The 15,818-nt window shown below is 33.1% G+C and overlaps 1 protein-coding gene across 1 annotated transcript in view; it reads right to left on the minus strand.

The window, feature by feature from the left end:
- LOC106467930 (serine/threonine-protein kinase 3-like) overlaps positions 1-15,818 on the minus strand; it is a 59,832-nt gene that overhangs the window by 40,414 nt on the left and 3,600 nt on the right. Inside the window, exons 2-3 of the mRNA XM_013928315.2 lie at positions 9,692-9,772; positions 2,907-3,087 (exon numbers count right to left, since the gene is read on the minus strand). Coding sequence (XP_013783769.1) covers positions 2,907-3,087; positions 9,692-9,772 — 262 coding nt within the window. The remainder of the gene's footprint in view (positions 1-2,906; positions 3,088-9,691; positions 9,773-15,818) is intronic.

Consider the following 15,818-nt stretch of genomic DNA (forward strand, 5'->3'; position numbering starts at 1 on the left):
TACGAATTAGAAACTCAAATTACAGATCTTGACAACCTAGAATATAAAATAAGGTCTTATCTTTTCAATTTGCTAAGATATTGCTCATGTAATAAATCATACACAGTGGCACCCAGCCCACTTCTTTCCATTTTTGAAAACACTCCATTATATACCCTTCCTTCTATATGACATGAATAACCAATCAGAAGCTCAGAATGTCCCCCTAGTGGCTTTCTTAGCCTTTTTAACATGGCTAGCACCATTTCTTTCTTTTGAACCAAGATTTCAATGAGGTAGGTTGTGTTTTTAGACTGATCGAGGTTTCATATTTTTTTGAGAGTAAAATACATCTTAGTTACTAAGCTTGATAAATTATAGTGGAATTCTATGGTATTGATATGTAATTTATGATTTTTTTAGTTATTCAAATGTATATATAAAATCTAAAAAAAAACTTTGTTTCATATCCTCCACTATGTTTACTATTTGCTATGTTTTAGGAAAAATATGTTTAAGAACTTATTTCAAAATAGCAATAATCTATATATATATAATAATAATTGAAATGTGACTGTATTTTACAAAATACTACTTGACTAAAACATAGCCGAGACAAGTTACTTTGTATAGACTGAAAGTCAGTTTTATGTTATTTGATACAGTAACATAAATGCACATGAGCTGCATCTTTGTAGCTTCTGTATAGTTAGCCAGGCACGAGTGAAAGGTCAATATAATAATAAATATATATATAAATGTATAATATTATGAGATTTAAGGTATTTTGTCTAAACAGTTATGTTTTTGTGTTATAATTTGGGTTCATTCTACAATGAAAGTGGCATAATTTATGTTTATTTCCTAATTTTTTATGGTGGTTGCAAGATCGTTCAAATCTACCGAACCCGTACAGAGATTCATTACTGAAAATAACAGATAAAATATAGTTTTTCTTAAGAAACGTCTGATAACTGTCTGGACATTATAAAGATTTCGAATATGAAATTTGAAAATTTTCTGATGCAGAAAAATATTTTTAATCTTAAAATAAAAATTACTTTGTATGATAGATAGGCAAGATGTGAAAAGAAAAAAAAAGGCATGAGAGATACATTGCTTTACAAACCATAGGACTTAATAAAAAATTTGATATTTTGCATATGAAAGCACTGTAATGTTTACTGATGATCTGCCAAATTTTGTTAACATTCACTTACTAATTTAAAAGCTATAACATGAAAACTATAACAAGCACAAAATGGTTACGAGGTCATCACATTGATCGACCTCATATTGAAAGAGTTAAATGACTTCTTTCCAAATATAAAAATATAACTAAAACTAAGTATGACTGGATAATTTCTTGTGTTTAAAGCTGTGCTTTATAGTTCACTTGTTTTTTTTTCAGAAGACAATTTTGCAACCAGTATGTCTGTCCCCTCAGTTACAACCTTGCTGATGGTATATGGTATTTCCAATCAGCCAAGAAAAAAATTAGAAGTTTTCATAGACTAATAAACATCAGCATCTTGAATTAGGATATATCATACTGAAAGACACTTCGTTACTTCATCAGTTTCCAAGAAAATGAAAATAATGACACATTTGCAGCCAATGTTGTCTACCTCCTTCATTATGAAGCTGTTGATTTTTGTCTATTTGCACCATACTTTCTTTAAAAAAAAAAACACGTACAAACTTACAGACAGTATCTTTATTGGTTCTTCATTATTTCCTATTATCTACAAAATATGTGTTTCTTTAATGATAGTCTTTGTTATCCAAGACCTTGAGTGAAATATATAAGGTCCTCTTAATTAACTGAATCAGTGTTACTCTATCCATTTTTTTTTCCTATAACTAAAAAATAACTTTTATTTCTGAATGTTTTACTTAAAAATAATGGTCAAAATCTGCTTAAACAAACACAAAAATAACACGGTGATTAGAATATTTATTTCATCTCATGCCAACTTTCAGTCATCAAACAAGGTTTTATCAGCTACTTAACCACCAGGACCCTTGAACTCATGATTCACTTTAAAACACTTATAAAGAGCATTTAAATAAAAATGGGTATCCTTCAAAACAGACCTTGAATCAGGAAAATAATCAACTAATCAAAATTAGTGTTTGTGATGATTACTATTTTTGATTATTTCAACTATTCAAGTCTCCTGAGAATAATATACAAGTCAATTCAACAGATTAACAAGCCTGGTGATTAGTCAATTATAAAATTCCCCTAATCACCAAGATGTACTTGTATCCCCCCCCCCTAGTACATTTATTCTTTTCTTTCAAAGAATCTTTTGTTAATTAAGTTAGATATTCAACATGATAAGAAGCTTTTAAAAATGCTTGAAAACTTGTAAGTTCAAATGAAAGAAGGTAAGTAGTATTCATATATATGTATATATAATAACAATCATTTAATGCATCTACTTTCACTTCCAGTCAGTCATCCATAGTCATAAATGGATATATAAATATATATGTTTAATTTAACATTTTTAACAATTATTGGGGAACTCAGTATAAAACATCAACAATTATGTCCTAGTGAAATACAAAATAAATAAAACTGGAAGACATTAATTAAACATCATGGCACTTTAAGTATGTTTATCTTATTAATATACCACTACAAAAGCACTTTAAGTTACTTTCTTAATTTATCACTACAAAATTTCAGTTGACAATTCTATTGCAAAAATTTATTGTTTCTCCATAGCTGTAGTTTCTGATTTTGTTTTCAGCAAAAGTACTGTTTTCAGGAAGATAAAATTTGTTCCTCTGTATAATAGCTAAGGGGTTTAAGTGGTCGAAATTAACAGAGTAATATTTTTCCACTAAGCAAATCATACTGGCAAATTCAGAATGAAAACAATCTCAACTGTGTAACATAAATACTCTAAGCTTACCCATAAATCAGTTCCTTTGAAGTAACTTCCATAGTACTTGACTACAAATGGACTATCACATTGTTGCATAATAGAGATCTCCTTGATGATTTCTTGTAAATCTGTATCAACAGGAACTTGTTTGATAGCCAATACCTGACCCGACTCCTTGTGAAGAGCTTTATAAACACTTCCATAACTCCTAAAGAGAAAAATACATGTGCTTTAGCAACATAAACATGTGATTACTAATAATGGTATGTAGTTTATATATACAGATGTACTTCCTAAAATATGGAAATGTGGTTTATACAGCTCCAACTAAGAGAGGTAAATGTAGTGTATAAACAGTGCCATGACTCTTACAAAAGGTACACACATTTTATAAAGACTAGTGTAACCCCTAAAAAGCAATAACATGTAGTTGGTAAACAATGTAGTATCATTTTTAAAATAGGGTTAATATTGCTTAAGAACACTGAACTAACTCCTGGGGAAAACCTTGAGTAAAACTTCTAAGATAATGTATATGATACAAAAATGTACAGTAAAAACATGAGCTTAATAATCTCTGATATACGACCTATAAAATAATGCCTATATTCAATCAATCATGGTGTCCTCCCCAATTTTGAGGGTTGACAACTATTCCTTCTCTATTCCTCAATTTTCTTAAGTTAGCATTTTCTTAAACCAAAAATGTATTTCCAATAATACTTACCTCCTCTCACACTACAGCTACTACTTGACTATTAGGGTTTCTTTTCCTTTGCTCATCTAAGCATTAGTGTGATTTTTTCTCACTTGGTCCAGTCTTTTATTCCCCACTTAATTGCCCTTGGTGATATCTATCTCAAGATATTCTCCACCTATGTCAATGCGCTCTCTATCCTGGTACTGCATATATGCACCTCCTTCAGAGAATATTGTCATTTTTCGAGACTGACCCAAGTTACAGTCTCTAGCTCCGGCTCTTAGTGGAGAGGAAGGGTGGGAGAGTGTAACAGGAGGTAAGTATTATTGGAAATACATTTTCTATTTAAGAAAATGTTAACTTCCAAAACATACTTTCCTCTGCTCATACTACAGCTAAAATCCCACATTGAAAAGACAGAGGGGCCAGTGAGGGCATTATCCATACAGAATGCATTTGCATAGGTCATGGGTGTGCCAAAAGAAATAGAAGATTAGCACCCTAGTGGGAGAACCGCACTACATCCAGAACTGATATACTCTTCACCCAGAATCTAAATCATGCACTGTGGGTGGAATTTGACATGATCCGTCACCACCATTGGCCAGACCCCAACCAGGAAGCCAAGATCCCACTGCTCGGAGTAGGAATTATAGGGCAATGGCCCCTGAATTCCACGCTGGTGGCTAAGGCACTTGGAATGCTATATATATATGTGTGTGTGTGTGTGTGTGAGTGGATCCCAACCTGTAGCTATAGAGTGATGTGTTCCGAGCTGCCGGAATCACGACGAGAAAGCAAGCAACACCAAAGTGGACAAACCCTCTCCTCAACCTGAAGAATACAAAAGGCAAAACTCCAAATTCAGAATGACAGGATCCTGTATGTCATACTCAACCTGAGGAAACAGAACTCATCCGGTCTGGAATTATTAACGCTCATCCTCGCTCCCCAACCATGTGGGCAAAGTAAATTCCACTTGCCCCCAGAATTATGGGGAGAATGTGGAACAAACTGTACTCATCCAAGCCCCAGGATTGGATCACTCTGCATTCGGAATTATGAGGAAACAATGGACCCTCCTCCATGAGCAATGTACTAAACCAATATTGATCAAAAAAGAAAAACTTTGCCCTCTTCCCCAAGAGTGGAGGAAAGTAACTCAAATACTCTGGAGGAATAACCTCTGTCCACCACTCCAGTGACTAGAAACCAGGAGTGGTAAGGGCTCCTTAGCTCCACTAGTAGAATATGAGGGGAGGTTAATGTGCATTGGGGAGTCCTGAGCAACAATGCTCTGGAAACAGTGCAGTAGGTGAACCAAGTTCCCTAAATTTATAAAAGCAAACTGACCCTCATTTATGGAATTCACTGATCAGTAGGAACGAACAGGATCCCTATGTGCTTTACTCATGATAGTTCATGAGTGGTGGTCAAGCATAGTACAGTAATACCCCCTGGTCTGCCTCATTTCTACAGAGCCTGTTGCAACCTAGATAAAGTATATTGTGTTAGTACAGATTTAGTTTGATAAAAGCACACCTGGCAACACTCGCTAGAGTAGGATCCTGTAAAAAAGTAAGGGGAAATGTAAGACACCACCATGGAATTGTTGGAATGAAGCATGACAACTCTGTCCCTCAGTAATTTCATACCTTGAGACACTGCCCTTTGAACAACAAGAAGTCCAAAAACATTGATGTGGAGGGAAGCCTCGTCATCCTTCCACAGACCCTGGAATTTCTGACCATTGAGATATGCACCTCATTCCTGAAGCAAGGCATCTGTAAAAAGCTGGATCTCTGGACAAGGTGGCAGCAGAGGAACACCTATCACAGTATTGTTCCAATCTAACCACCAGTCGAGGTCAAAGATGTTGTTCCTGAATAAGGAGTTCATGATTCATAGGTCGAATGGAGACCACTGAAGGGATCACATGTGTGCTCATATTCCCAAAAGAGAAAGAACCACCCGTGCAGTGGGAACAGGAGAAGTGAGAAAGAGTTGGACTGCCTGTTCCATAGTGTGGAGCTGGATAGGAGTCAGCTAAGCCCGACTGAAATGTATTGAAAAAGACACCCATACGGATGATATATTATGTTGGAGTGAGAATAGATTTCTTGGCTCTGATAAGAAATCCTGCCTTGGTTGCTTTGGAAAGCAGAATCTGGGTGTGATATTCCACCAACTGATCAGATTGTGCAAACAGTAACCAGTCATCCATGTAATGGTGTGTGCACAGGCCCAGGGAATGGCGGTGAGGAGAAAAAATTCATACAATTTGGCAGAACACACATGGTGCCAATGCTAGTCCAAAGGACAGAGACCTGACCCTTGTGCACAAAATGCAGATAGTGGTGGGACAGCTCCGCTATGGGAACATGCAGATAGGTGTTCCTAACATCGAACTTGGTCATCCAAAGTCATGGGGAAAAAATGCCAATGCAGAGTCCGGAATGACTTTATTGTGAACTTTGGAGGATCTAGGAATTGATTTGGATGAGAAAGATCAATGACTGGATGCCAATCTCCCATTTTCTTAACACAAGAAACAGATAGGAGTAAAACCCTGGAAGAACAGGAACAACTCTTTTTACTGCACCCTTAATTAACAAATCTCTGATAGCTGTGAAATGAAGTTCCGAAATCCGAAGATCTGTGGGAGGCAGAAACACTACAGGTTGGAAAGATAATGGTAGTGGAACTGTGAACTGAATGACCAATCCTGATGCTAGGACCTGTAACACCCATGGATCCATGGTAAGTGTTTTCTATATGTCCAAAAATTCTCGGAGCTAAGCACCTATGGACCCAAAAAGCATACAGTAGTTACCACCACCTTTGGCAGTGTTTTGACCCAGCAAAGGAACCTCTTGGATATGGGAGGAATCTATTTTGGGTACCAATGGTCCAAGGGGCTGATGTCGGGGGTAGAGGCAGAACTATGACCCCCTGTGGGAGCCAAGGAAAGTTGAGAAGTCAATGATGACAGGAATGAATGCAGATGAGCAACATCAACCCTTGATTCCAAAGCCTATGGAACACCCGCAAAAATCAGTGGTTGGAGAAAAGAGGTCTCATAATGGAGGGCAGCAGCTGGTAGATGAACACCCTCCAATAATGCATCTCTACCCAACAAATCCCAACAACATACCAGCCAAGATACTAGGGAAAGTGCAGAAGATGATGATCAAACCAAGATGGATGCTAATAGTGGTCCCAACTCGTCATCAAATTGATATGGCAATCACTGAGAGGCTTCTGAAAAAAGTTGTAGGGTTGATATATATCTTAGCATCATAGCTAGGGTACAACAAATCCTAAAAAATTGTGATCTATTCAGGATGACCAAAGACTTCATTCTGGAACCCCACATTTCCAGGAGTGGGTCTATCCTCTGAGAGTAAATATGCTTCAACCTGGCAGTGATAGCCTAAAGTATGTTGTTATGACAAACATGGTGGACAAGGCATAGCTGTCCCTTCATATAATTGAGCAGTAAACCTCTCTTCATGAACCACAATATCAGAGGATGGAGAGAAAAGTAAGTACTTGCCCTCAGACCTTTCCACCATCAAGGAAGGTGCAGACTCAAAAGCAACCGGGACAAGACCCGAAACATTACGCACTTGAAATACCAATGGAAGAAAAGGAGCCAGAGGTGGCTGATCCAAATTATCCTCCTGAGAAACTGACAGAGTAAAGGAGATCTAAATTCTCTCCAGAATGTCCAGGATCACCCGCAAGTGCAGCCTCAGAGCTACCAATAGAAACACCACCAGATCAAATGTAGGTCTTTATCTCACTACAGATAAGGTCACAAACAGCCTCAACCAAGAGCGAACCTCCACCCCCCCAGTTCGTGAGAAATGAGGAGTGTGTGCAGAGTGGCTAGGGCATATTAGACATTAGCAAAAGGTCAACTCCAATCCATAACAATGGCACAGATAGGAACTTGACCAGTCCATGGTAAGAGGAGGATCCTCAACCATCCACCTAAGGTCTAGGAACCAGAATAGAAGAGGAGCCTCTGTTCCGAAAACTTAAACCACCATGTGCACAAATACAGCACAACATGCTGCAAGAAACCTCTGGAATGTACATCCAGACAGTGTCAGGAAGTTGGAAATGTAACATGGATGGTCAATTCCAGTTCAAAACCAATCAGCATTGGGGATGTAACATCCAGTCTGTGGTAAGAGGAAGTTACCAGCCCACTCACATGTGAGGACTTATGGTGGTTGGTCCAACTCCAACCAAAACCAGTTGTCTAGAAACAAACATCCAATAGGCAGTAGGAGGTAGGGTTCCCAGTTGGAGGGCAAACTGCAAAATAGATGGAAAAATCCAGTCCAGAACTTGCAGTATCTGGAATAAAACATCAGACATGCACACTACAGGGTAGTCAAATTGAGAAGAGTTGTATCTGTGAAGGGAGGTAAATAATCATATCCAAATCAGTGTGTTGAGTGGTCTGAGTGCAAGGTGATTTTCATGTTAAAGAATTTAAGATACTTTTTCACCTTACAATTTTCAAATTTCATTTGCATAACCTCCTATATGAATATCAAATGTTTTTTTTTTAGCAAATCTTTATATTTTATCTCTTAATTTATTTACATTAACTCTATACAGACTCAATCAAATTAACCTGGTAAACACCATAGAAAAATACAAAATAAATCTAAATTACATTTTTCTTTCTTTCTAGAATGACTGCATAACAGAAAATTAGTTATTTATTTTAAAACAGCTTAAGGCTCATAATAGCTTATGTTTGTTTATACTTAATTTTAATTGTTTTATTACCCTTTGAACCATGTCTAACTAATAATCCCACTATTCATGCTATAAGTCACACAGCAAACACGGAGTTCAAGTTACACTATTGAAAGACATAATGCATGAGCTACTTGCACGCAAACCTCATGGAGAAATGTTGTTTTTTTATTATCTTACCAGATACGTTTCTAAGTGTTATGTTTTTATTACTTTTATAACAACAAATAGAAAAAATACATAAAAAACAAGAAATTTAATCCTTATGTTTGGCCTCTCATCTTCTTGCTGTCGGCCCACCAATAAAACTTAAGCCAACCTTTCTTTGTAATAGCACATCATTAAATAATTTTTACTTATTTCAAATATGCACTTAAGAACACAAAATAATAACATGCACAAAATAAACAATGTACTATAACTATTATGATTTAACTGGAGTTATAACTAAGGCATAAGTGTCTTAAAATACTTCCCGTAGTTACTCGCTCTGAACTTAACAATTTTAACTTCCAGCCTGTAGACTACAAATCTCTATTGAAAACAACATAGTATTATACATCAATAAGTAAATTAAATTGTGCCTATTTGTTGATTACAAACAATGTAATAGAAAACATCTGGGAAAATTATTGGCAATTTATGAGAGGATGTGACAGGTGGGTGTGGTAAGTAAATCAGGCTTTCTAGTTTATACCTCCAAAACCAAAGAAGATTGAAATCTATAAAAATCAGACTTGCTTTGGTAACATCTATACTAAATTGAATAATTTACATTATACTCAGGACATCAGAGAAGAGTGATGAACAACATAGAGGATGGGCATTTAGGTTGAAATTGAGATTTTATTTAAATATTTGCATATGATTTATTAACTATATTTCATTGCCAAGTTAACTGTATACATTAATAATAAAGTAGTTTATCTAAAGTTTGAAAGTAACTCTGTAAAATGTCATGATATGCACACTTTGACCTACCCATAATGATAGGGTTAATCACCCAGTTCTACATCATATATCAATTTTAATATTATATCTATGTTTACTTTACAGCCTTCTACTTATTGAAATTCACAGTTCTGGAGAAGTAGGAAAAAATACATTATGGTAAAATTTACTGGCACACTTTGTGTTATTTTCTTTTACAAAATAATATTTTTTAAACATTTTGTGCATGTATCTGTGTGATATCAGTTCTACAAAATATATTTTTTTAAATTCTTGGCATGTTGTAATAATGTAGAATTTTTTTTATTGAAGAAAACATTTTAACTAGACCTTCACATCTAAAATTGACATTTATATTTCCTTGTGAATAAAACAAACTTACCCTTCTCCTAGCTTACAGATAACGTCAAAAACTTCCTCAGGTTGCCTTGTTAAGCTTTCTTCACTTAGTTTCTTTAATTCACTGTTTAAAAGAAAAAACTCCCATTACTATGTATTAACATTAAATATACAATATACAAGTATATGCATTTTACATGTATTAACTGTAGAATAGTAAAACAAAAAAGGTTTCAGTCTTACTTAAACTATATAAATAAAATTTAATACTGAATAACTGTTTTAATGTCCTTGTATTTTTCTATAATGATAGCTAGATATGTAGCTACTAACACTTGCTCAACTAACATGATAAGATAGATGTTTCTGTGGATCTCAATTGATAATGGAACTGAACATCAATTCTACTGGTTATCTACATCCCCAACCATGCTTAAAGAATGTTGCCATGTGAATAGAACAAAAGTAATCAAAGTAAAAATGTACACGATAGTGATGTTGAGAAATTGTGTTATTTACTTGATAGCCCAATAAAAAGAACTTTTTGAACACAAATACACAAAGTTGTAGCAAAATTAATATTCATATTTATTATTTGGGTCAACAGTTGAGATTTTGTATGTTATAGCACTTAATAACACAAAAAGCTGCAAGGTAAGCCAAGATATTCTAACATATTAAGCAACACAGAGTAAAATCAAAATATGAATTATTATTATAATAATTGTAGTTCAAAACATTACATTGCGAGAAATTAAATATAATGAATAATGTAACACATTAAATTCATTAGTGTCTAGGTCAACACCGAAATTTCCTATTTCTGTGATGATCTATCATGCATTAACTGCAAATGACAAAGAAACTGAAAAACCAACAGGTTGTTCTAATCATTGAAAGTATGTTAACTACTCCATCCTTGAGTATGTATAAGCACTACAGTGTGAACCTGAAGTGTGTTCTGTTTCATCCAGACATTTATAATTTAGTTTCTGACAATAAAAAAGAAAAACAAATAAGGCTTAATTTAAAGTATTATGATTTCTAAACAGCTATTAGAATATATCTGAAAATGGTAAATACTAATATTATATCAAGTAATTTGAAGCTGAATACTTTTGTAATTTTCAAATTACTTCATTTACTTCATGTTATTTATCTCACTCTAAAATGCAATGCAGTTGCAATTAGGATAATGGATAATTTTATTTCAGAAAAGGCAGTCCTGATGTGCAGAAGGTCTTCTCAGTTAACTAATGTTATTTTTCACTTGCTTAGATAAAACAAATGTTCAGCTTTGACAAGATATAAAGTATTCGTCTCCCAAATTTTTACAGATTTACATATAATTATCAAAAAATACCCAAACTCCTTTGCAGGGTTCAAAGACCCTAATGTACCAATCAAGCACTTATATTACTCCAAATTACTTTTACAACTATCCCAAGAAAGGGTCTGCACCTGAAAGAAAACCTATTAACACACCTGCCCATAATACCTGAGCACATGTGCCACATTTGGTTCTGTTAGCTTGTGAGTAGGAGTGTTACTAGAGTTTCAAACATGGTGCCCACAACGTCCAGAGGAGAGCCAGGAATAATGCCATTTATGGTTTCAGTAATCCTTAAAAACATCCTTTTAGACTCATATCATGCCTTGGAACCCTTCTTTGCACATCTTAGTTAACCTTAGTAAGGAGAGTTATGCCATATAGGTAAGTACCCACCAACCCACCTCAACTCTGCCTTTGCTAATTTGGTCCTACTAGCTCCAAAACTGGCAAATAAGTAAGGACAAAGATACAGTCATACATATGAAAAAAAAAGCTACAAGCTGAATTAGTATAAGATTGAGAAGTGCCCTACATATTTTACAACTCTCAATTATTACAATCTGGCATCCATTATTATCTGACATCTAGTGTCTCAAGATCAGCTTCCTTCAGTTATAATCTTCAGTTTTCAACATACACTAAGACAATAGCTTTTAACAATCCCCTAGTAATACAGTTCTTCATTATGATGTTATTTAATGTTCCATAAAAATTGTACATGGCAAACAGTGTCACACCAGCATTTTCTTTAGGAAATCCTATCTTGATGTGCATTAAACTTACCATACCTTTAGTAACCAAAGTTGTACCAATAGTATTTTCTGTGATCTTTGTGAAATTCAAAACTTTCTTAAGTAAATTCAAACATTTACTTCTATCTTTCAAGAGCTTCCTGACTAGTAAGTATGAACACCATTTTCAAATCAAAACTGTAAACACAACAGAAGCAGGAGATAATTCAAACATTTTTTATATAATTATTAAACACCACACTGCCACACGAAATGCATATATCAAACGCAATGGCAAGCCAGAAATGCATATAGTAGTTTCAAAATGCATAATTTATGCTCAATTTTATGTAAGCATCATGGTTGTGTACAGCTAGTGATAAGAATGCATCACATGCTGAATAAATAATAATTGAAGAAAAAACATGCAAGCGATGTTTTGAAAAATGTAAAACGTAAAAAAGATTAAGTTATCACTCACTAAGAATAAAGAATGGGAAACTGGAAGCAAAAGTATAAAATTAAGTTGAATTAAAAGCATTCAATCCACAATACATAATAAGTATATCAAATATGGTGTTATGTTTTAATTATATTACTTACTTGTCTCTTATGCAAAACAAATAAGAAGAATATCAAAATAAATTATGTGTTAAAAATTACGAACTATATGTGTAAGATATTTACAGTGACATGTAACTACTGATGACACTATATATTGCACTTTAGTTTCAAGCATAAGCTTCTGTACCTACATATATTTTTATTAATTTGGAGAATTTGTTTTTTGGTAACTAAAAAAGTAAGACCATCTCTAGGTTTTATTATAATTAACTAAAAAGAATAAAATTTACCAGGTTAGTATTAAAGTATTTTTCTGTGGGAAGTAAAATAAGATTCATCACTGTAACAGGGTACGTTGTGTGGGTATATCATTTAAATAATTCTTAACAAATTGTATATTTGTTAGCTTTCTTTTTATATTTTTGGTTGGAAGTCTCTAAATTTGATATACATGTATAATGTATGCATATTTTTCTTACAAAAGTAGCAGTCATGTGTTCTTCATTATGCACAAAATTTTTAGTATCAAAGTAGATTGAAAAACATAAAAAAAAAAAGTGATGAAAAAAGAAAAACATATATATTGCTGAAGGATTCTAGATATAGCTATTGAGGAATTTAAGCAATGCTACTGTACAGTTCCAATACTTTAATCTGGAAAAGTAGATGTATTAAACTACATGTATACTTATTACTAAAAAAAGAAATGCAAGTGAGGAAGAATTACCATCAAAACACCCAGTACATGTATATCTTTTCTGGTAATACTAATTTAGGAAATTCCAGTAGACGTGCAAATATACAGTGCACTCTACCCAAAGCAATTGACTTAAATTTTTAAGGTTAAAAAAGGCACTTTTTTTTATAGAGGCCCATAAAACCTGAATTATATTTTTGGGGGGGGATATTGCTACATACAGAGTACCGAAACAATAAATTAGAGCACTTAAAAACTAATTACACAGTAACAACTTTATATAGTTTTTTATTAAACCATACAAAGGTTACATAAACAGTTCTTTAGAATGCAAGTAATTATGAAAATAAAGTATTAAAAGTGCAAGTAGATACAACTAAATTTCACGAATTAAGTTAATATCCAAACATAAAATCAGAAGGCCAACTACAAACATATTGATTTAAGCTAAAAAAACAAACAGTGTTATTAATGATATAATTTATAATAAAATTAAACCAACTGGATCTCTCTGTGGAATTTCATGTTGTTTACCAAAAATATATCAGAAAGACTGTTCTATAAGACCCATAGTTTCTAATGGTAGAACTTTAAATCAAGATATAAGCTAGGTTTCTTTTATGAACTTTTTTTATGCAGTCTTTTATTAAGGATGAACTTACAATAACAAACATTTTGGGGTGTTTTAGACTTAAGACAAATAAGTGTTGACATTGTGCTAAGTTGTATGTAGAATCTTTGTATACCAATATATCATTGCATGAAATTTGTAAATTTGTTCAAAGTTTAACAATGTATTCAGGGTTGTTTAGCCAAGCTGACAATTTTACACCTTTCAAATATAATAAGAATTAAATAGATATTTTAATCTACAGAGTTTATCTTAATATTAGTGATTATTATCCATTTCACAGAGAAATTGGAAATCTAAAAAAATATTTTTATTAGAAAATGGTTTTCATTTATCTGCTATTAACACAATTATTGGGCAATTCTTGAATAAGTTGTAAACTTATGAAGTATGATATGGCAAAATTACTATTTTTTGTTAACATATAGGGTAAAGAGAGTCACATACTGAGAAACAAAATCAGGGAGATTTTACGTGTGAATAATCTACAACTGTCTTTTTTTTTCAAGATTATTTTGAGAATTGCTAGCTTTTTCATAGTAAAAGGTTGAACTAAGAAATTATAAAATTAATTCATGGTATACTAGTTTCTCTGTTCACAATGAAAATGAAATTATTTGGATCAACAATTTGCCACCTTCATACCCAAATAAAGAAACTTTTACAGCCAAGTTTGTCTAATTCTTCAGTCATGTACCAACATTTAAATAGTGAATGTGAGGGAGCAACAAGTGGAAAATAATTTTGTATAGTGTGGTTGTCAAAAACTTTGAATTAAAGCAAGACTCTGTATAAAGAAACTAAAACCTGAACTTAATGTTAATAATTATTGTTCATCACTGTAAATGTTTTAAAAGATATAAAAGAAGAGACTGACTGTAATTACCTTCACTGATACCTGGATAATGAATGTGAAGGAAGAGTAGGTTTTTGGTATCGTGTTTTAACAAAATAATAAAAACAAAGAGAATGCAATTAAAAACAACTAAAAGTTCAAGAGTATCTCTACCTAATTTCTATTAGGAAACTCTAAAGTGTAATTACTTAAAGAATTATTTTAGAATATTGTTGTAACTGTAGGGTTAAAGTTAAAATTACATTTAATTATCCAAAAAGGGTTATAACAGCACTTACTTACTCAAACTTTATCTTAAAGGACAATGCTCAAAATGTCACAAGGCCTTTGTATAACTCCTCTACATAACAAACCTATTAACCAAAGCATGAAAAACAAATACATCCAATCACATCCTATGCACAAACATTTAAAATAATTTAAACTAACAGCACATATTAAATAATGAGACAAACCATTTTTCAATATTATACCTTTCTTATTGGATCTTTTAGTTACACAAACTTTACGTAGCTCAGAAAAGCAAAAAAAGTTATTCTTCTGTGATGCATGTCAAGTTTGTGCTCAACTACTGTACTACCTTTAAAACCACAGAATGGTTATTCTTAAATTGTCATTCTGTTTCCAGGTCAGTATTATAGTACAAAGTTTCTAAATGTAGGTTACGTTCAGTTCCAAGTAGGTTTTATGTTGTAATATACTTACCATTTTAGGAGACTAGTATTTTGTAAAATACATTCACACTTCCATTTTATACTTCATATATGTATATAGATTATTCCTAGTTAGAAATAAGTTCTTAAACTTTTCGTAAAACATAGAACAGTAAATAAAAACGTAAAGCAAACAATTATCTATTCTAGTTATGACCTTTGTACTCAGTTGCTGCTTGATGAAGGTTGCTAAGCCTTTTAAAATTTCGCACGTGGAGGATATGAAACGAAATAGTTTTTTTTTAGGTTTTATATGTATATACAGTTGAATAACCAAAAATCAAATTAGTATATCGATACCATAGAGTTCTACTATAATTTATTAAGTTTAGTAACTAAGCTGTATTTGAGTATAAAAAATATGAAATTTCATGCAGACTAAAGACACAATCCTTGAAATCTTGGTTCGAAAGAAAGAGATGGCATTCAAACATGTTAATAAGGCTGAAAAAAACACTAGGAAGACATTTGGAGCTTCCAATTGGTTATTCATGTCATATATAGAAGTGTATATAAGGGAGCATTTCCAAAAATGGAAAGAGGTGAGTGGGGTAACACTGTGTTTGATTTATTACGTGAGCAATATTTTAGCAAATAGAAAAGATAAGAGCTTGTTATTTCATCTTCCAGCTTGTAATTTGAGTT

The sequence above is a fragment of the Limulus polyphemus genome, unplaced genomic scaffold, assembly GCF_000517525.1.
Source record: "Limulus polyphemus unplaced genomic scaffold, Limulus_polyphemus-2.1.2 Scaffold2801, whole genome shotgun sequence".
Classification (NCBI taxonomy): Eukaryota; Metazoa; Arthropoda; class Merostomata; order Xiphosura; family Limulidae; genus Limulus; species Limulus polyphemus.